Source organism: Rhinatrema bivittatum, chromosome 3 (assembly GCF_901001135.1).
Source record: "Rhinatrema bivittatum chromosome 3, aRhiBiv1.1, whole genome shotgun sequence".
NCBI lineage: Eukaryota > Metazoa > Chordata > Amphibia > Gymnophiona > Rhinatrematidae > Rhinatrema > Rhinatrema bivittatum.
The window spans coordinates 526,872,310-526,892,253 of record NC_042617.1 but is presented as its reverse complement, the minus strand read 5'-3'; the positions used below and the strand labels follow the sequence as shown (position 1 = coordinate 526,892,253).

The window sequence follows — 19,944 nt, the reverse complement described above, 5'->3', positions numbered from 1 at the left end:
TTGTATGAGATATGCATACCATGCTTGTCTGGATCATGTTGAAGTTATGAGGATCAGTTAAGAAATTTGTGCAGAATCCTGGCAATGAGTGGAATTGGTAGAAAAGCGTACATAAGGTCTGTCCCTCAATTGAGGAAGAAAGTCTCCTGAGCCAGTCTGAGATTACTTGGAAGAAATGAGCAGAATTGATTTAGTTTGCTATTTTCCAGAGATATGAACAAATCCACCAATGGATGAGCTCAACCTGAAGATTTATCTGCTATAGATTGTTGCAGAGATCACTTGTGCAGAAGAAAACTTCTGCTGAGCTGATCTGCCAGAGTTGGAGATTCCTGGGAGTTACTAGGCATATAAGATGGCCCAGTTCTTTTCTGCTCAGTTCCAGATCTTGAACACTTCCTGACAGAGGGACCATGACTCCGTTCCTGTTTGCTTGTTGGTATAAAACATGGCTATCTGGTTGTCTGTCTGAAACAAGATGATCTTGCCCTGAAGAAAATGCATGAACACAATCAATGTATTTCTTATAGCCCATAATTTCAATAGATTAATTTGATATTAATATTGATATTAATTGCCATTATTTATTTATTTATGTATTTGCCATTACTTATTTATTTATTGCCATTTATTATTACACTTGCCATTAACTAGGGAATATGATCACCATTGGTTTATTGTATTTGTTTTTATCTTGTTGTTATTTTGATATATATCATGTCCACTTTATTTCAATTAGTCTGTAAAGCCTGTTGCTGAATTATTGTTTATTGTAAACCGAGGTGATGTTTTTAACGTGCCGCGGTATATAAAAAATCACTAAATAAATAAATATTGACTTTCCTTGGGAGATCAAGTGTCCTGGGTTTGGCAGGATCCTACATGAATGCTCCATCCCTTTGTTGAGATGTCTGTAGTCAACATTATTCAATATGGAAGAGGATGAAGAGGAGCACACTTTCAAAGGACATGAGGTTGAAGCCACCATCTTAGCTCCTAAGCCATCTCCTGGGAAATTTGGGAGCGTGGCTGGGATAACAAAGAACATAAGAAATTGCCATGCTGGGTCAGACCAAGGGTTCATCAAGCCCAGCATCCTGTTTCCAACAGAGGCCAAACCCAATTACCCAAACACCAAGAAGATCCCATGCTACTGATGCAATTAATAGTAGTGGCTATTCCCTAAGGGGCGGATTTTCAGAGCCCTGCTCGCGTAAATCCACCCAAAACCGGGCGGATTTACGCGAGCAGGGCCCTGCGCGCCGGGAAGCCTATTTTACATAGGCCTCCCGGCGCACGCAGAGCCCCGGGACTCGCGTAAGTCCCGGGGTTCTCCGAGGGGGGCGTGTCGGGGGCGGGCCCGGTCGTCGCGGCGTTTCGGGGGCGTGTCGGCAGCGTTTTGGGGGCGGGTACGGGGGCGTGGCTACGGCCCGGGGCGGTCCGGGGGCGTGGCCGCGCCCTCCATACCCGCCCCCAGGTCGCGGCCTGGCGCGCAGGAGGCCCGCTGGCGCGCGGGGATTTACGCCTCCCTCTGGGAGGCGTAAATCCCCCGACAAAGGTAAGGGGGGGGTTTAGACAGGGCCGGGCGGGTGGGTTAGGTAGAGGAAGGGAGGGGAAGGTGAGGGGAGGGCAAAGGAAAGTTCCCTCCGAGGCCGCTCCGATTTCGGAGCGGCCTTGGAGGGAACGGGGGTAGGCTGCGCGGCTCGGCGCGCGCCGGCTATACAAAATCCATAGCCTTGCGCGCGCCGATCCAGGATTTTAGCAGATACGCGCGGCTCTGCGCGTATCTACTAAAATCCAGCGTACTTTTGTTTGCGCCTGGAGCGCAAACAAAAGTAGGCTATTCGCGCGCCTTTTAAAATCCGCCCCTAAGTAAACTTGATTAATTGCAGTTAATGGACTTCTCCCCCCAAGAACTTATCCAAACCTTTTTTGTACCCAGCTACACTAACTGCACTAACCACATGCTCTGGCAACAAATTCCAGAGCTTAATTGCGCGTTGAGTGAAAAAGAATTTCCTCCAATTAGTCTTAAATGTGCTACTTGCTAACTTCATGGAATGCCCCCTAGTCCTTCTATTATCCAAGTGTCAATAACTGATTCACATCTCCTCGTTCAAGACCTCTCATGATCTTAAAGACCTCTATTATATCCCTCTCCCTTCAGCGATCTCTTCTCCAGCTGAACAGCCCTAACCTCTTCAGCCTTTCCTCATAGGGAAGCTGTTCCATCCCCTTTATCATTTTGGTTGCCCATCTCTGTACCCATTATGAAGATGTCAAATAAGCAGGTGGGTCAGTGGAACCACATGTTTTTCTGCTGCCTTAGGACCAGCAGAGAGCTCATTATCGATTGCTGAGAGGAGAGCAAATTGTGGATCAGTTGTAGATCTTGTTTTCATTATGAATACTTGACTGAGGGCAGAAACGCCTTCTCTAACATTGAGTCTATCCACACCCCTATGAATTTTAGTCTTTCAGCAGGCACTAGATTCAACTTTTTTTTTTTTAATTTATATTTTATTGGTTTTTAAACAATTTTACATTGTATAAAACACATGAAAATATTCTGTTACATAAAAATAAAACATAAAGTAATCAATTTCCCATAAACTATCAGTAACAAGAATATTTAGTCCACATTACGGGATGCTCTCTACATAGGGAAAAGAAAAAACTCAGGAAATCTGTAATCAGATTTTACAGTTACTAGGAGAATATTTCAATTTGTTGCAGTTTCATTTCTCAACCCTTGTTTATCAACCAAGAATGATTCTAAGTGGGTGGGATCTTGAAAGATAAATTTGTTTTTCTGATAAACCACATAACACTTTTTTGGTTGCCCATCTCTGTACCCATTATGAAGATGTCAAATAAGCAGGTGGGTCAGTGGAACCACATGTTTTTCTGCTGCTTTAGGACCAGCAGAGAGCTCATTATCGATTGCTGAGAGGAGAGCAAATTGTGGATCAGTTGTAGATCTTGTTTTCATTATGAATACTTGACTGAGGGCAGAAACGCCTTCTCTAACATTGAGTCTATCCACACCCCTATGAATTTTAGTCTTTCAGCAGGCACTAGATTCAACTTTTTTTTTTTTAAATTTATATTTTATTGGTTTTTAAACAATTTTACATTGTATAAAACACATGAAAATATTCTGTTACATAAAAATAAAACATAAAGTAATCAATTTCCCATAAACTATCAGTAACAAGAATATTTAGTCCACATTACGGGATGCTCTCTACATAGGGAAAAGAAAAAACTCAGGAAATCTGTAATCAGATTTTACAGTTACTAGGAGAATATTTCAATTTGTTGCAGTTTCATTTCTCAACCCTTGTTTATCAACCAAGAATGATTCTAAGTGGGTGGGATCTTGAAAGATAAATTTGTTTTTCTGATAAACCACATAACACTTTTTTGGTTGCCCATCTCTGTACCCATTATGAAGATGTCAAATAAGCAGGTGGGTCAGTGGAACCACATGTTTTTCTGCTGCTTTAGGACCAGCAGAGAGCTCATTATCGATTGCTGAGAGGAGAGCAAATTGTGGATCAGTTGTAGATCTTGTTTTCATTATGAATACTTGACTGAGGGCAGAAACGCCTTCTCTAACATTGAGTCTATCCACACCCCTATGAATTTTAGTCTTTCAGCAGGCACTAGATTCAACTTTTTTTTTTTAAATTTATATTTTATTGGTTTTTAAACAATTTTACATTGTATAAAACACATGAAAATATTCTGTTACATAAAAATAAAACATAAAGTAATCAATTTCCCATAAACTATCAGTAACAAGAATATTTAGTCCACATTACGGGATGCTCTCTACATAGGGAAAAGAAAAAACTCAGGAAATCTGTAATCATATTTTACAGTTACTAGGAGAATATTTCAATTTGTTGCAGTTTCATTTCTCAACCCTTGTTTATCAACCAAGAATGATTCTAAGTGGGTGGGATCTTGAAAGATAAATTTGTTTTTCTGATAAACCACATAACACTTACATGGAAATTTTAAATAGAATGTTTCCCCCAGGGCTAACACTCTAGACTTCAACGTCAAAAATTGTTTACGCCTTGCTTGTGTTACTTTGGCCACATCAGGAAATATTTGGATCTGCTGACCACAAACATTATAATCCTTATGTTCAAAATATTTCTGTAATACCTGGTTCTTGTCTCTCTCTCTCTCTACAAAAGGTAACTAATAATGTTGTTCTTAGTGGTATATCATCTTGAGAGGCTTCCAAAAATAAGGTTGAATTTGGGGAATGTTGAACAAGATCCATATCCTCTTGCCCCACTTGTGACCTTAATCTAGATTTAGGAATATAATATAATTTAGATATTGATGCCTCATCAATTGTCACTATCGATAATTCCTCCATCAAATATTTTTTAAGTAACTCCATAGCAGATATCAATCTGGTTTTAGGAAAATTTAAAAACCTGAGATTTCTAATACTGTTTTGGTTCTCCAGATTTTCCATCTGTCTATGTGTTATTAATCCATCTTTTATATAGGAATTATTTACTTCCTTTAAGACCTCAATCTGAGTGGAGAAAGTTTTACATTTTTCTTCTACTTGTGTCAAACGATTGTTATGCTTCTCCATTACATTTTTTAATTCAAGTGTGGTAATTCTATTTTGCTCAATTGAATTGGACATTATTTTCTGAAGATTATTTAAAGCCAACCAAACATCTCTTAAGGTAACGTTCCGGGGATCAACGGGTTCCATAGCCATTTCCTGCGGCTCGGCTCCCAGTTTCACCCCTACAACTTCAGTATTCATAGTTACATTAGTCCCATCACTATTTAAATTCACAAAATCTCTTTGTCCATTTATACTTGTCTGAGGTGTAAGATTGGAATCTTCCATATTTGGTTGAGACAACTGCGTTGGCCCCTGAGCCTCTGGGGATCCAGAAGAAAAAGGTATATCTGGAATTGTTCTTTGTAAAGGTCGACTTACCCCCATTGCGACGTGCGAGTCCATCGGTCCTCTCACCGGGAACCCTGGAGAGGAAGTCCAGATTTTCACCTTCCTCTTCCTGCCCATAAAGATAGCAAGAAAAGATAAAACCAGGAAATTTTTTTCAGAAGGGGCGCGCCACTTTGGCGTGCGGCTTAGGCCACGCGCCGACAGCTGCGGGCCGTAGCCGCCTCGATTTTAAAGGGATTTCAGTCCGTCCCCCTCCGATGACCTCACGGGGGTGGGGCTTCCGGCGGGTCCGCGTTGGTTTTACGACTCTGACCCCGGCAAGGGGATAGGAGCCCCAGGTTCAGTTCCAGCCAGCACCTCTCTCAAGGAGAGGTTTCTCCCTCAAATACCTCCACCAAACGCCGTAGCCACCTCGATTTTAAAGGGATTTCAGTCCATCCCCCTCCGATGACCTCACGGGAGCGGGGCTTCCGGTGGGTCCATGTTGGTCTTACGACTCCGACCCCGGCAAGGGGATAGGAGCCCCAGGTTCAGTTCCAGCCAGCACCTCTCTCAAGGAAAGGTTTCTCCCTCAAATACCTCCCAGATTCAACTTTTTGAAGTTTATGAGAAAACCTAGATTGTGTAGGAGGGAGATTGTTTCATGCAGACTTGATTAATCAGTTGTCCAGACAAGGGAAGACTTGAAATCCATGAGATCGTAAATCTGCTACTACCACCGCCAGACATTTGGTGAAGACTCTCAGGGTAGATGACAGGCCAAATGGGAGAACTCTGTATTGTTAGTGGGTAGAATCTACTTTGAATCGAAGGTAGCACTGATACGATCAATGGATGGGCATGTGTAGGTAAGCATCCTTGAGATCCCAGGCACACCTCAATTTGCCCTTCTGAATATAAGGTAAAATTGTGCTGAGTGTCTTCATTTGAATTGTTCTCACTGCAGGTGTTTATTCAGAGGTTTCAGGTCCAGAACAGGCTGTAATCCCCTTTATTTCTTGGGTTTAAGGAAGTACCAGGAGTACAACCCTTGCCTGTTGGTGCAAAACTGACTGAACTTCCAGGCGAAGCTGTGGCAGACTGATGGATCCGGCTTGAGCTCTGAACAATGCAGAAGGGGTGGAAGGCGAGAGAAATGCAACTAGTAACCAGATTATACTGTGCAGAACCTTAAAGGTCCTTGGTGATATGGATTCTGACACTGACCAGAACAGATGGATGCGGATTGTCTGACGGGATCAAAAACGTGGCCCAGGTTTAGGTTGGGCCTTTGAGTGGACTTTGCTTGGTGGTGTTCTCTTTATTTCAGCCTGGTGGAAAGAAGCTATTGATGCTGAGTTGAAAGAGGTTGCGGGTGGTACTGCTGATAAGAGCAGCAAGGTTGCCTGTGAAAGTAAGGACTTTTATAATGATAGAAGGGCCGTCTTGGAGCAGATGATTGTTTGAGGAATGTCGAGAGGGATTGAACTGTCATGTTTTTGTCCTTTAATCTGTGCATCTGTCTCTCTAAACGTTTCTCTAAAGAGGCTCTTCCCGTGACAGGAGAGGTCTGCTAGCTTTTCATGCACATCCTCCTTTTTGCTGCTGGCTCCAAGCCAGCAGCAAAAAGGAGGATGTGCATGAAAAGCTTCGATTGGAGCATGCGACATGCTCCAATCGAAGATGCAAAGGTTCTAGAAACAGAATCAAAAGCTTTGTAGACTGAATGGACGAGGTGATGAATGCCTTCTTCTACATTTAAAACTGGCTGAAGATAACTGGCAGATCCTTTTTCCAGTTGGAGGAAAGGCTTCAGCTTTTGGAGGCAATCATGAATATACTACACCATATAGAACTGGTGAATGGTAATACATGCAGTGAGCATGGAAACTTGAAAGACTTTCTTGCCAAAGTGATACAGAAATTTGTAGTCTTTTCCTGTTGGTGAATTTAAATGGATTCACAACTTCTTTGCCTTTTTTATGATAGATTCAACTACACCTGAACAGTGTGGCAATTGAACAACACCAAACCCTGGAGACTGTTGAACCCTATACTTTAAAACTAGTTTTCCTTCAATTGGCATGCTAGAAATGAGCATTTCCCACATTCTCATCTGGAGCATTAAGAATGGCATGGCAGGTAAAGACAATGGTTCCAATGGAATATTGAGAATTTGTGGAAGGCCTCGTAGCTCAGAAGGGGGATCTCTAACCTTATGAACATGGCCACCGAGAGCTGTTCCCATCTTTTCGAGGAACTCTGAGTAGAGAGGTCTTCCAAAGGCGATGCATGGTCCAGTGGCTCTGGTAGAGGGTCAGAGAATATGCCTGTAGAGTCCTCATCTGAACCCAATGACAAAAGGTCACTCACCCAGGTGTATAATGAAGATAAGGGCGAATCAGGAAGCGCAGGTAGTGCCAAGTGGTTCATTACCTCCAACCTTCTCAACTCCGCTGCAATAGGATGAATAGGAATCCTGAAGAATTGGTTCTGAAGAAGTGTTTAGCCTATGAGTGAAACTGGTACTCAGCTGGGTTGAATTGCTGATGCTAGGGTCTGAAGAATAGATTGAAGAGAGTCGTCCAACTGTTCAGACAGGATGGAGAAGAAACTTTTCACCAGAATCATAATCTGATACAGAGATTGATATGCCCTCTGACTAGCTATAGGCAGTGGCACATCCTCTTCCGATATCAAGTCTGGTTCCTGCATTTGGGTCTGCAGATCGTTAGACATAAGTAGGACAATAGAACATATTGGTACTGGTGTCTCAAGATGGAAGTCCTCTGTCATCAACCAAGGTGGGAAAAGTTTTCTGGTGACTGGAAGAAGGGGTAACATTACCCTTCCCCCTCTGACCTAGGATGGGCCATATATTGGCAGAGCAGCTGCTAGAATCGAGAGCTTTGAAGGAGTAGAATGCTTTGAGGACTTTGAAAACTTAAGACTTATCTTGTTTCAGTGGATGGTAATCTGATTATGTTGAAGCATCCAGAGTAATGCGTCAATGTTACGTCGATGGAAGAGCCACTTACATCATTGCTGCATTATGCGCCCCTGTCTTGGGTCCTAAAGATCTGGGCGGATCAAATAGTATGAGTTCTGATGTTTCAGAATTCATTGATGAGGTATAGTGTTTTATCTTTAATGCATCATGCACTGAGTATGCCGATACAGTATGTGTCGATGAGGCAGCGTCAAGAAGCCAGGTGTCGTTATGCCTTGATGCAGCATGTTCTGAACACGTCAATGTGCTGTGAATCGAGTGCTTCGATGCAGCATACTTTGCATCTATGGATGCATCATGCATGTCAATGTGCCATGTGTTGAGTCCTTTGACGCTCCATGTGTTGATAAATACTGCGAGCTTGTGGAAGCAGATTGTGCTATATATGCCAACAGATGTTGTGCCAGAGATATCAATGAGAGTCATGTCAATGGCACAAGTGCTGATGTACTGCGCTTCGAGTGCTTGTGTTTTTCTGATGCAGGCTCCATCAGCTTCAGAGACTGATTGTGCTTTTTCTTCAATGTAAGGCAGCTGCCTGAACCTGACTCCATGGCTCTGGTCTGTGCCAATGAAGGAGTCTTAGAGGAGCTTCCATTTACATCTTTAGCTGGCAAGGGAGATGACGCTGCACTGCGAAAAGAGGATCTGCTGCAACTCCTTAGAGATTTATGCAACTCCTCAATATGGTGTGTCCTAGACCACCGTGAATGTGGGGACATCCATCCACATGCTAATAATTCTGTTAATTATGCTGCGGGCCCAAACATATATATATATAGCACAGCTCATGGCCATCGGTAATAGACACTGCCTTGCCCCTTATATACTACTTAAATCTGCTCACCATTGGTTCTTTTTTCTGTGACATCTTGAGGAGACAAAGCCTCTAAGAAAGGGAAAAAATTTTGTGATATTTACCTTTCCTCTTACTATATTTTTTTTTTCATTGGCACTGAAAATTGTGATTGTGGGGCTGAAGAGGCAGAGAAGAAATTAATTTGAGGTGTGAAAAAAAATTAGAATTTTTGAAACATTCTGAGGAGAGACAGAATACATGTCCATGCGAGTTCTTGGACAAAAAATGACTGAGGAGGATCATAAAGCAATGTTCGCATAGGAATTCCCGCACATGCTCAGTAGAACTCAAAGCTCTGCTTTCTTGGACAAACGAGTCTGTCCGGTGCTGCCAGATAATGTCACCTGCACCTAATAGCTAATTCAGGGGGTCATTTATCAAAATGCGGTGAGAGAGAGAGAGAGAGAGAAGGCCCACCTAGTAACTCGAGGTGAGGTTTAGGTATTAGTGTTGGGGGTTAGGGGTCACTTTGACATTTAACGTGAGACGTACGGACAGAACAGTGGTCTCTTGTGAAGATTTGATGACCTACGGAGAGAGAAAACTCACCCAAAGATGAGATTTGTGCAATGTTCTCTCCACCTAGCTTGATGTTACCCAGGTAGAGAGTCCATCAAGCTAGGTTGAGAGAACCTTGCACAAATATCATCTTGGAGTGAGTTTCTCACTCCGAAGATCATCAAATCTTCACAAGAGACTACTGTTCTGTTCGTACGTCTCATGTTGAATGTCAAAGTGGCCCCTAACCCCCTATACTAATACCTAAACCTCACCTCGAGTTACTCGGTGGGCATCCCATAGGGATACAACTACCTATCTAGGGAGACGACATTATGGCTAGTGTCTCTCTCTCTCTCTCTCTTCTCCCTGTGACCATTAACGACGGTCCCCCAGTGGTTGAATGCATGAAATACAACAGGTATGGCACTTATCGCAAAGTCTGAAAATGTTATCGCAATTTGCGCTAACTTAGCTCTTTGCATAGTTAATTAGTGCAAATTGCAATAAACTGTATATTAGCATAAAACACGCCCCTTTTGCTCTCGCATGTGATACTTATCACATTTTGGTAAATCCAGGCCTCAGTTGCTTATTGATGGAAAATTGTAGGTCAGAGAAGTGATCTATGAGTCAGGAGAACACTTCAGATATAAATTCTTTGTACGATCTTGAACAAATAAGAGGTCATTTTAAATGGAGTTATATGAGTAAATATAACATACTAACATGGCAATTTTAAAAAGCCATTTAAGCACGTAAAGTGCACTTACACATGAGTATTCTATGGACAATTCAATCGCATATATTGTAGCAATTTACAAAAGCCCACTTACATGGGTAATGTCATTTGATACTATATTTTCCCAATTTTAATTAAATATTTATTAATTTACAAACATTTGATATTCTACCTCAGAGCAAATTACAATCAAAATTCTAATTACAGTTGCTTCACAATTTACAATCAATATAGGAATCACTGAGCAGCAAAGTAGGGGATACAGGCTAAAAAACATTAACCCAGGCCCACACAAAATCGACCCAATACCAACATTTGAACTTAAGAAATCAGCTAATACAGTATCCCATACATTAGCTAAGATCATAAACCTATCCCTAGATGAAGGATCTATGCCAGATATTCTGAAAGGAGCAATTATAAAACCAATCTTAAAGAAAAAAAACAGTGACCACTTTATCCTGAACAACTACCGCCCAGTATCACATCTTCCTTTAATAGCTAAACTAATTGAAAAAACAGTTCAGAAACAGCTCGCTGAACACCTAGAGGACAACAACATACTGTACCCATCTGAACACGGATTCCGCAAGCACTACAGCACTGAGACACTACTTCTCTCGCTAACAGATAACATTCTAAGAGGTTTTGACAGCGGTAAACACTACATTCTAATAATGCTAGACTTATCAGCAGCCTTCGACACAGTAAACCATAAAATACTACTAAATAGACTAGAAGAAATCGGATTACACGACAAAACATTAAACTGGTTCAGTTCATATCTAAAAAATAGGTTCTTCCAAGTCCAGGTCAACAACATATTATCAGAAAAAGTCAATCTCAAAACAGGAGTACCGCAGGGATCAGCCCTAGTTCTTTTTGAGGAGATCCAGAAGAACTTGGTGAATAGGGATGGAGGTTATTTCCTTGGGAGCATCCAGGAATTGCAGCAGCTCTATCATTTGGTGCCAGTCATCTTGTTCGGTCTGTAATTGGAAGGGAACCAATTCAGACATCTCCTTCACAAAGTTTATGAAGGAAAGGTCCTCTGGAGGAGAACGCTTTCTGCTACCCTTATGCCATCTGCTTGCAGGACTAGGAATCATACATTACATCTATGCAGATGACATTCAACTAATCCTACCCATAGAAGACACATTAGAGAAAACACTAAACCTTGCTACATGTACCTAAACACTATAAGAAACTACTAAACCAAATGGAACTTGTGATTAATATTGATAAAACAGAATTTCTACACTTAGAATGAAAACATACTGAAATCAGCCAAACTCCAATAATACTCAAGGACAACCAGAAAATTGAACTAGCTAAAAAAATTCGTAAACTTGGAATAATAATGGACCCTGAAATCAACTTAAAACAACACATTTCACTGAAAGTAAAGGAGGGCTATGCAAAATTAATGATCCTCAGAAGGCTGAAACCACTACTAACACCAGATCATTTCAGAACAGTACTTCAGGCACTGGTCTTTTCCAGCACTGACTATTGCAATGCACTTTTGCTAGGTCTCCCAAATACAACATTAAGACCACTTCAAATACTACAAAACACTGCAGCCAGAATACTAACTGGAAAAGGAAGGAGGGACCATATAACAGAAACCCTAGTGGAATTACATTGGCTACCCATACAACACAGAATAAAATACAAAGCCTTATGTACCATATATAAGCTAATACATGATGAAAAATCAGACTGGCTAAACACAGCATTATGAGTACACGTCCCACACAGAAACCTTCGATCAGCAAATAAAGCACTATTAACCATTCCTTCAGTAAAAACAGCAAGACTAACCAAAGTGAGAGAAAGGGCCTTATCATTAGCTGGCCCCACACTTTGGAACACAATGCCAACAGAGATCAGATTACAAAGAGATCTCAAAACATTCAAGAAAAGTTTAAAAACATGGCTTTTTAAACAAGCATTTTATAAAGAGACGGGAAATTAGAAAACATTCAGGAAGAGGCAAAAGAGCCCGATACACAACAATTAGTAACGTGCAGTAGAGGAATCCATGAACTCTACATCACTATAAACATAATTGTAACACTATGAATAGTGAATTTTACCCATAAACAGTACCTTCCTGGTACACCTGGTCATGACCTACTTCACTAAACAATTATTTGTCTTTAATGATTTATTGTAACTGAACCTTTGACGGCACCTGTTAGAATGTACGATAGTACAATTTCCCTACATTAATTTATGTACCAGCATGTAAACCGTTGCGATGGTAAATAACTTAGCGACGGTATAGAAAAGATTTTAAATAAATAAATAAATAAACATAATTGAATATAAGTAGAGGTATGAGGTAGATTAGTGTTGTTTAGTAGATAGTGAAATATTTGTTAAATATTGGTCTAATTGAGAGTTTAGAGAGAACAGTATGGGGCGGATTTTAAAAGGAGCGCGAATAGCCTACTTTTGTTTGCGCTCCAGGCGCAAACAAACGTACGCTAGATTTTAGTAGATACGCGCGGAGCCGCGCGTATCTGCTAAAAACCTGGATCGGCGCGCGCAAGGCTATGGATTTTGTATAGCCGGCGCGCGCCGAGCCGCGCAGCCTACCCCTGTTCCCTCCGAGGCCGCTCCGAAATCGGAGCGGCCTCGGAGGGAACTTTCTTTTGCCCTCCCCTCACCTTCCCCTCCCTTCCCCTACCTAACCCACCCGCCCGGCCCTGTCTAAACCCCATCCTTACCTTTGTCGGGGGATTTACGCCTCCCGGAGGGAGGCGTAAATCCCCGCGCGTCAGCGGGCCTCCTGCGCGCCGGGACGCAACCTGGGGGCGGGTCCAGAGGGCACGGCCACGCCCCCGGGCCGCCCCGGGCCGTAGCCACGCCCCTGGGCCCGCCCCCGGAACGCTCCCAACACGCCCCGAAAACGCCACGCGGTTCGGGCCCGCCCCCCCGACACGCCCCCTCCGAAAACCCCGGGACTTACGCGAGTCCCGGGGCTCTGCGCGCGCCGGTAGGCCTATGTAAAATAGGCTTACCGGCGCGCAGGGCCCTGCTCGCCTAAATCCGCCCGGTTTTGGGCGGATTTAGGCGAGCAGGGCTCTGAAAATCCGCCCCTATGGGTGCAGATGTATAAGCATTAGGGATGTGAATCGTTTTTTAACGATTTAAATTATCGTCCGATAATTTTAAAATCGTCATTAATCGGTAAAGGACTCGATACAATAGGAATTCCCTCGATTTATCATGAAAAATCGTTAAATCGAGTACGGGAATTATTTGGGGGGAGGGCGGGAAAACCGGCACACCAAAACAACCCCTAAACCCACCCCGACCCTTTAAAACCAATCCTTTACCCTCCCGAACCCCCCCAAAATGTTAAATTACCTGGTGGTCCAGTGGGGGGGTTCCCGGCGCGATCTCCCGCTCTCGGGCCATCGGCGCCATTTTGGCTACCACTGATAAAAATGGCGCCGATGGCCCGATAAAAAAAACCCCACCCCGACCCTTTACAAATTACCCCTTTGCTTCTTCCACTCTCCCAAAAACCTTTTACATGTACCTGGTGGTCTAGCGGGGGGTCCGGGAGCCATACCTTCAATCATACCCTCGGTGCCGGTGCTGTCCAGCACCGGCACCGAGGATATGATTGAAGGGATGGCTCCCGGACCCCCTGCTAGACCACCATGTACATGTAAAAGGTTTTTGGGGGGGTCGGGAGGGTTGGAGAAGCAAAGGGGTAATTTGTAAAGGGTCAGGGTGGGTTTTTTTTTATCGGGCCATCGGCGCCATTTTTATCAGTGGTAGCCAAAATGGCGCCGATGGCCCGAGAGCGGGAGATCGCGCCGGGACCCCCCCCCCACTGGACCACCAGGTAATTTAACATTTTGGGGGGGGGGGGGTTCGGGAGGGTGGGAGAGCAAAGGGGTCATTTGTAAAGGGTAGGGGTGAGGTTTTTTTTATCTGCTCAGGCCTCACTAAAAAATTAACGATGTGAATTGGAATCGGAACCGATTCCAATTCACATCTCTAATGATCCGATTTTTTTCTCCCTCCATCCGAACCTGATCATTAAAACGATCGGGCACATGATTCACATCTCTAATAAGCATAAGGCAGGCATCAAGTGCAGAAGAAGAGTCATTAGTAGTAATAACATTATTCTTTGTTCCATCTCTCATCAATATAGATAGATATACGTATACAGATAGAGACAGATGTACATACAGACATAAATATATTTTTAATGTGCTATAACTGTGAACCACATTAATTTTCTTTTTGGATGAAAGCTGATTTATACAATAAATCCACATATATCTGGATATAGCTGGATTTATAAATCCATTCCAGATCAAATTTTTTAGTTGATACTGATACATATTCATCCTAGAAAAAATCTCCTGCAATTTTTATTTTAACAGTAGCACAACTTCTATATGACTTCTGGGTCTGCGGGGGAGGTTACTATATTCTGGAGAACATTCTGACAACTTTCATTTTAGCTGATAAATTACTCTCAGTGCACAAAACAGTCTCCAATATACTGCTGACTCATTGGTAGAAGTCAACATTTGAATATACCAAAATACATAATAAACTAAACTGTTAGACTTTTTGCTTTGGATTCTCAAATTATCAGAACTTATCTTGTGTATCATAACAGCATAAGTACCCTCACTGCCTTACTCATGATACACAAAAATCCTCATAAATTGCAAATAGCCATATATATAAGGAACTCATATAATTGGGTTTGTAAAGTCATCATATCAAATATGGGTGAATCTTAAGTTCACTTATATGTGGTTTATATTTTTAAACCAATTTGAGTGATCTAATACCCATATAGTGTTTGTAATCATAGGTCTCTGAAACAGTTTTTATACTTTATTATTTATTTTAAAGAATATCTTTGAAAGTGCAGATCTGTTAATTTAAAACCAAAAGACACTTACCTTAGTTTGTCATAGAAAGAGTGCACTGCCCTACACGATTCATGTTTCGGAAGCTTTCCTTCCTCAGATTTTTGGGTACTTGCCAGGTTCTTGTGGCCTGGACTGGCCACTGTTGGAAACAGGATGCTGGGCTTGATGGACCCTTGGTCTGACCCAGTATGGCATTTTCTTATGTTCTTATGTTCTTAGGGGTACAAGCAACAAAATATTGTAATGAGACTATGTGTCTTGGTTGTGATAAATGCGATAAAATGCAATAAAATTGATAAAGTCGGCTATCACAACCAAGACACATACGGGTAAATTTTTAATTGGCCACGCGTGTAAAAAACAGGGGTTATGTGCTTGGCTGGGCCTTGTGCGCACTGCGCGCATTTTCAAAGGAGCCCAGCCACGTGCGCAACTCCCATTATGCGCAGAAGTGCCGGGCCGAAGGAAAGGGGCGGTCCAGGGGACGGGGCTGGAGGCAGCCGGTACAGCGGCCATTTGCTGCCGTGCCGGGGAAGGAACTGCCGTCACATGCAAGTTGCTTCTGCTCCAATGGAGCAGTAAGGAACAAAGTAAAAAAAAATAAAAGGCAGGAGAAAGGATTTGGGGGTGGGGAGGAGAGGGGAAGGGAGTAGGGAAATTCCATCCCAGTCCGCTCCTTAATTGGAGTGGACTGAGAGGGAACTAGGGAAGGCCGGGATGCGTTGCTGAGCAAACATTGCATAAGTACCCCTCCTTGTGTGCGCCACCCACACATGCGCATTATAAAATCCGGCGTGCATGTGCGTCTGGCCCCCGGATTTTCTAACATGTGCGTGTCGGCTTGCACATGGTATAAAATCGGCACATCCATGTGGTGTGCCGGGAAGTGCGCTCACATGGACGTGCGCGCATAGGTTTAAAAATCTACCCCATAGTCTCATTACAATATTTTGTTTCTTGAGCCCCTGAGGAAGAAAAGCTTCCAAAACATGAATTGTGTCAGGCAGCATACTCTTTCTACGACAAACTAAGGTAAGTGTCTTTGGTTTTAAATGAACAGATCTGCACTTTCAAAGATATTCTTCAAAATAAATAATAACGTATAAAAACCTTTTAAAAGACCTATGATTACAAACACTATATAAGTGGACTTAAGATTCACCCATATTTCATAAGAGGTCTCTATAAACACAATTATATGAGTTCCTTATATATATGGCTATTTGCAATTTATGAGGATTTATTTGCCATATAGTGTTCAGTTTTTTGATTGTGGTTACTATTGATACAGGCACTGACTCTTATGAGGTCAATATTCTAAGCCTTAGTGCATACGTTTTCGAGTTACGCATACACAAGCTACAATTCCTGTCCTATTCATTGCCTCACTCTCTCACACACTTCCACATATACCCCCACCCATCCTCTCATATCTCCGACACACACACCTCCATACACAAACCTCTTTCATAAACACCTTCATACATATCTAAGATATATCACTGTTCGTGTGTGCGTGTGCACATGTACATACCTGTGTACATAGCCTACTTATCCTTGCTTGTTTTTAATAGTTGGAATATATACAAGAGTACCTTTTCGTAACTGAGTTTATTAAGATACCACTTAAATTTTGCTCTGGGCCGAGTTGCCTTGGAGGAGAGGGGGAAGAGATTTTGTAATAGAGAATTTGCCAACATTCTGAAGCAGCTAAGTCCTTCCCATAAACACAATCCTACCTAAGGTCACAGAGATAGACAAGTATTCATGCAAACACACGAATGCAGACAGACTGAAACATATCTGCACACACACACACACGCATACACACACAAAGGCATCTTCCAAGCAGCTCTCCCCTCCTTTACCCCATGGTTTGAACAAGTAAAACTTTGTGTAACAAGCGGAAAACCATACTAAAACATAACATTTGCTCAATATGTAATGTATGAATTTTATCATCCTCTACTAGAAAACTCTATTGGAAAGCATTCTCAAGACCTTGAACCTGCATGCTTTCCTCACTTGTCTTCAGCTGAGTAAATTCTCTCTTATCACAGAAGAGAGTTCATTACATATTCTTCTCCTTTAAGAAGTGCTTGATCCTGAGCATAAAACCACAGGCAATTCCATACAGTATTTATTTATTATTAATTTTACTTAATTATTCAACCTTGCAACAGATTCCAAGGATTCATATTAACAACACTAAGAGAAAATCTGTCTCAGGAGGGACTGGAACCAGTAATCTTTTGGACCAGAGTAAGCGGTTTTACAGATCACCCAAAGATAGACCCCTTCTATTTACCAAATATTCACTTAACTAGAACCTTCTGCTTACCAAACTTCATTTACCTAACAGTAGAAGATTTTATTTCTTGGCTGCAATTCTTTTTCTCTCCCTGCTAGAGCAGGTTCCTCATAATACTATACAAAATTTACAATTGCTTCTTAGAGGACCTTTTGCTTACTAACTAGAAAACTGATAATAAAAAAATAATCAGCCTACCCTTAATCACTCAGAGGAAGATAGTGACCTTACCATATATATTAAATACCTGTTTTTGCAGATGTGGGGTTGCCAGTTGTCTTGACAGTTTTCAACAAAATGTGCTGGTTTGAGGAGACCGGCATGCCTGCTCTACGATGCTGCTGCTGCTTCTTTTTCTGATGCTGTTGCATCAAAGCCTGAAGAGCAGAAACAGGAATAAAGGGAGAGAGGCGGGACAAAGAGGAAATGAGAAAAAGAAAGGGAAAAAACAGAAGAGAGAGAGAGACAAAAAATAGATTTGGTTTATGAATTTTTTACAGAAAACATCATATAATTATTATTAGATAAAAAGTAAACAATTACAGAATAGATAGCGCTCAACAAATTTTAATGCTTCACAATCTATTGCTATTTTTAAACCCATCTTCTACGGTAGTGATGGCGAACTCTAGTCCTCGAGTGCCACAAACAGGCCAGGTTTTCTGGATATCCACAATGAATATGCATGAGATAGATTTGCATACAATAGAGGCAGTGCATGCAAATCTTTCTCATGCATGTTCATCGTGGATAACCGGAAAACTTGGCCTGTTTATGGCACTCGAGGACCGGAGTTCGCCATCACTGTCTAGGGGTATCCATTCCAGAGCCGTAGCCAGGCCATTTGGCACCTATGGCCAAATGAAAAAGTGCGCCCTCACTCTGAACACAACATACAACACCACGAGCTGGGAGACACTGTTAAATGTAGAGGGCTTGATTTTTATTTTTATTGTGACCCAGAAGTTTCTTCCTGCTCCTTTGGGCTTCCAGCACAGAGATCTTATTTATTTAAAATTTATTTAAAACTTTTCTATACCGTCGTTTAGTAGTACACCATCACAACGGTTTACAGTTAGGCACAAATATGTGGTTTCTCAATTATCCATAGGGTGCCATTACTATACGGTTACATGGTTCAATAATATACTCTAAATGGGGAATGAGTGTGGTTACCATTTATGATTAACTGTCTTTCTAATTTAATACTTAATTGTGAGAAAATAGTAAAAATAAGCAATTTTGCTTTTTCTTGGTGACTTCCTGCTTTGTGTATGTGTTGTTATTCCGCTACCTCACTTCAATCACAATTCCTGGGGATCATTTTTTCCCTTCCCAATTTTCTTTACTCTTATCATTGCAGTGTCAGTTCTGGGCTGGCAGCCAAGCACCAGGGCTTCCTTCAGAATCCTGCAATCATGGGCCTCCAATCCAACCACTAGGTATCACCCCTCTCCCGGTCATGCCCAGCCCACACAGAATTAAAAATTATGAATTTATAATACTAGATTTTACTTGAAAAGGACATTCTTAGATTTAAAAAAAAAAATCACTTATAACAACATATATATTATAGTTTCATGAATTTCTGTGGTGCCAATCAAAAAACCCTGCAAAAGAGACACTTGGAACCTATATGGTATTAAGTCTATGGTAGCGCGTGTTAGATGTATTTATATATTTAAAAAATATTTGTTACCCGCCATTCCAATAATCATAGTAGGGTACAGATAAAACATACATAATAAAGCGTGGTAGGCTTGGCCCTCAGAAGGCCATGAGTACATTGAATTACAATTACAATATACTAAATCTCCCCTACCAAAACAACACTAACTGCCAGCATGTGAGACAGTGCCCCTATTTTCCCCTATAAACCTGTGTAGGAACAAGCTAGATGCCTGGTCCTCCTTAAATCCCCAAAAGGGAGAATGCTCCATGGGCGGCACCCTGCTGGGTAGGAATAGCTCAGAGGGTGTGACCAGTGAGAGGGGAATAAGAGTGTAAGCCCAGCTGGGATAGGGAGGCCCCCTCCCTCCAGGAATAGGAGCTCCTGAACCACTCTGGGAAGTGGTGTGTACAGAAGATTGTGAAAGTAGGAAAATATTTATTTTGTTGTGTGAAGATTAATAAAGTGAAATTGCAAGAGGAAAGGCTGGAGTCAGTGTTTACTGCTCTAGCTCAGAGGATTTTGCTCAGCCAGTCCTCACATATGGTGTCATGAGTAGGATTTTTTTCCTCTAAACTTTATACAGAGAAAAACCCAAAGCCTTCAGAAGGAAGAAAAAAAGTTTGTGTGTGTATAGCCTGCCAGAAGTTTGAAGGCAACTTTTCTCTTCTCTGTGCTGTAGTATGCAAGCGCAGAGAGAAGAGAAAAGTTTCTTTGGAAGAAAGAAAGGTTTGTTTGCTGTGGTACCTACCAGAAGCAGCTGAAGACAAAAGGGTGTGGCTTGCAGAGCGCCCTGAAGCCAAGCAGTGCTGCTAGGACTGCAGAGCACAGAAGGAAAAAAAAAGAGAAGAGTGAAACTGCCTTCAAAGCAGGAAAGATGCAGGTTTTGATTTTCTGTGGACTAAAAAGACACGCTTTGTCCAAAGTTAGGACCTGTATCAAAAGTATAGTGAGAGCCAGAGAGGCAGGCTCTTGTTTTACTTTTTTTTTTCTTTTT

General features: G+C 42.0%; 1 protein-coding gene across 2 annotated transcripts in view; it reads right to left on the bottom strand.

The window, feature by feature from the left end:
- Positions 1–19,944, bottom strand: part of ASXL2 (ASXL transcriptional regulator 2) — a 399,260-nt gene that overhangs the window by 98,943 nt on the left and 280,373 nt on the right. For both annotated transcript variants that reach the window (XM_029596278.1, XM_029596277.1), the window contains one exon: positions 17,526–17,655. In XM_029596278.1, the coding sequence (XP_029452138.1) occupies positions 17,526–17,655 (130 nt within the window). The remainder of the gene's footprint in view (positions 1–17,525; positions 17,656–19,944) is intronic.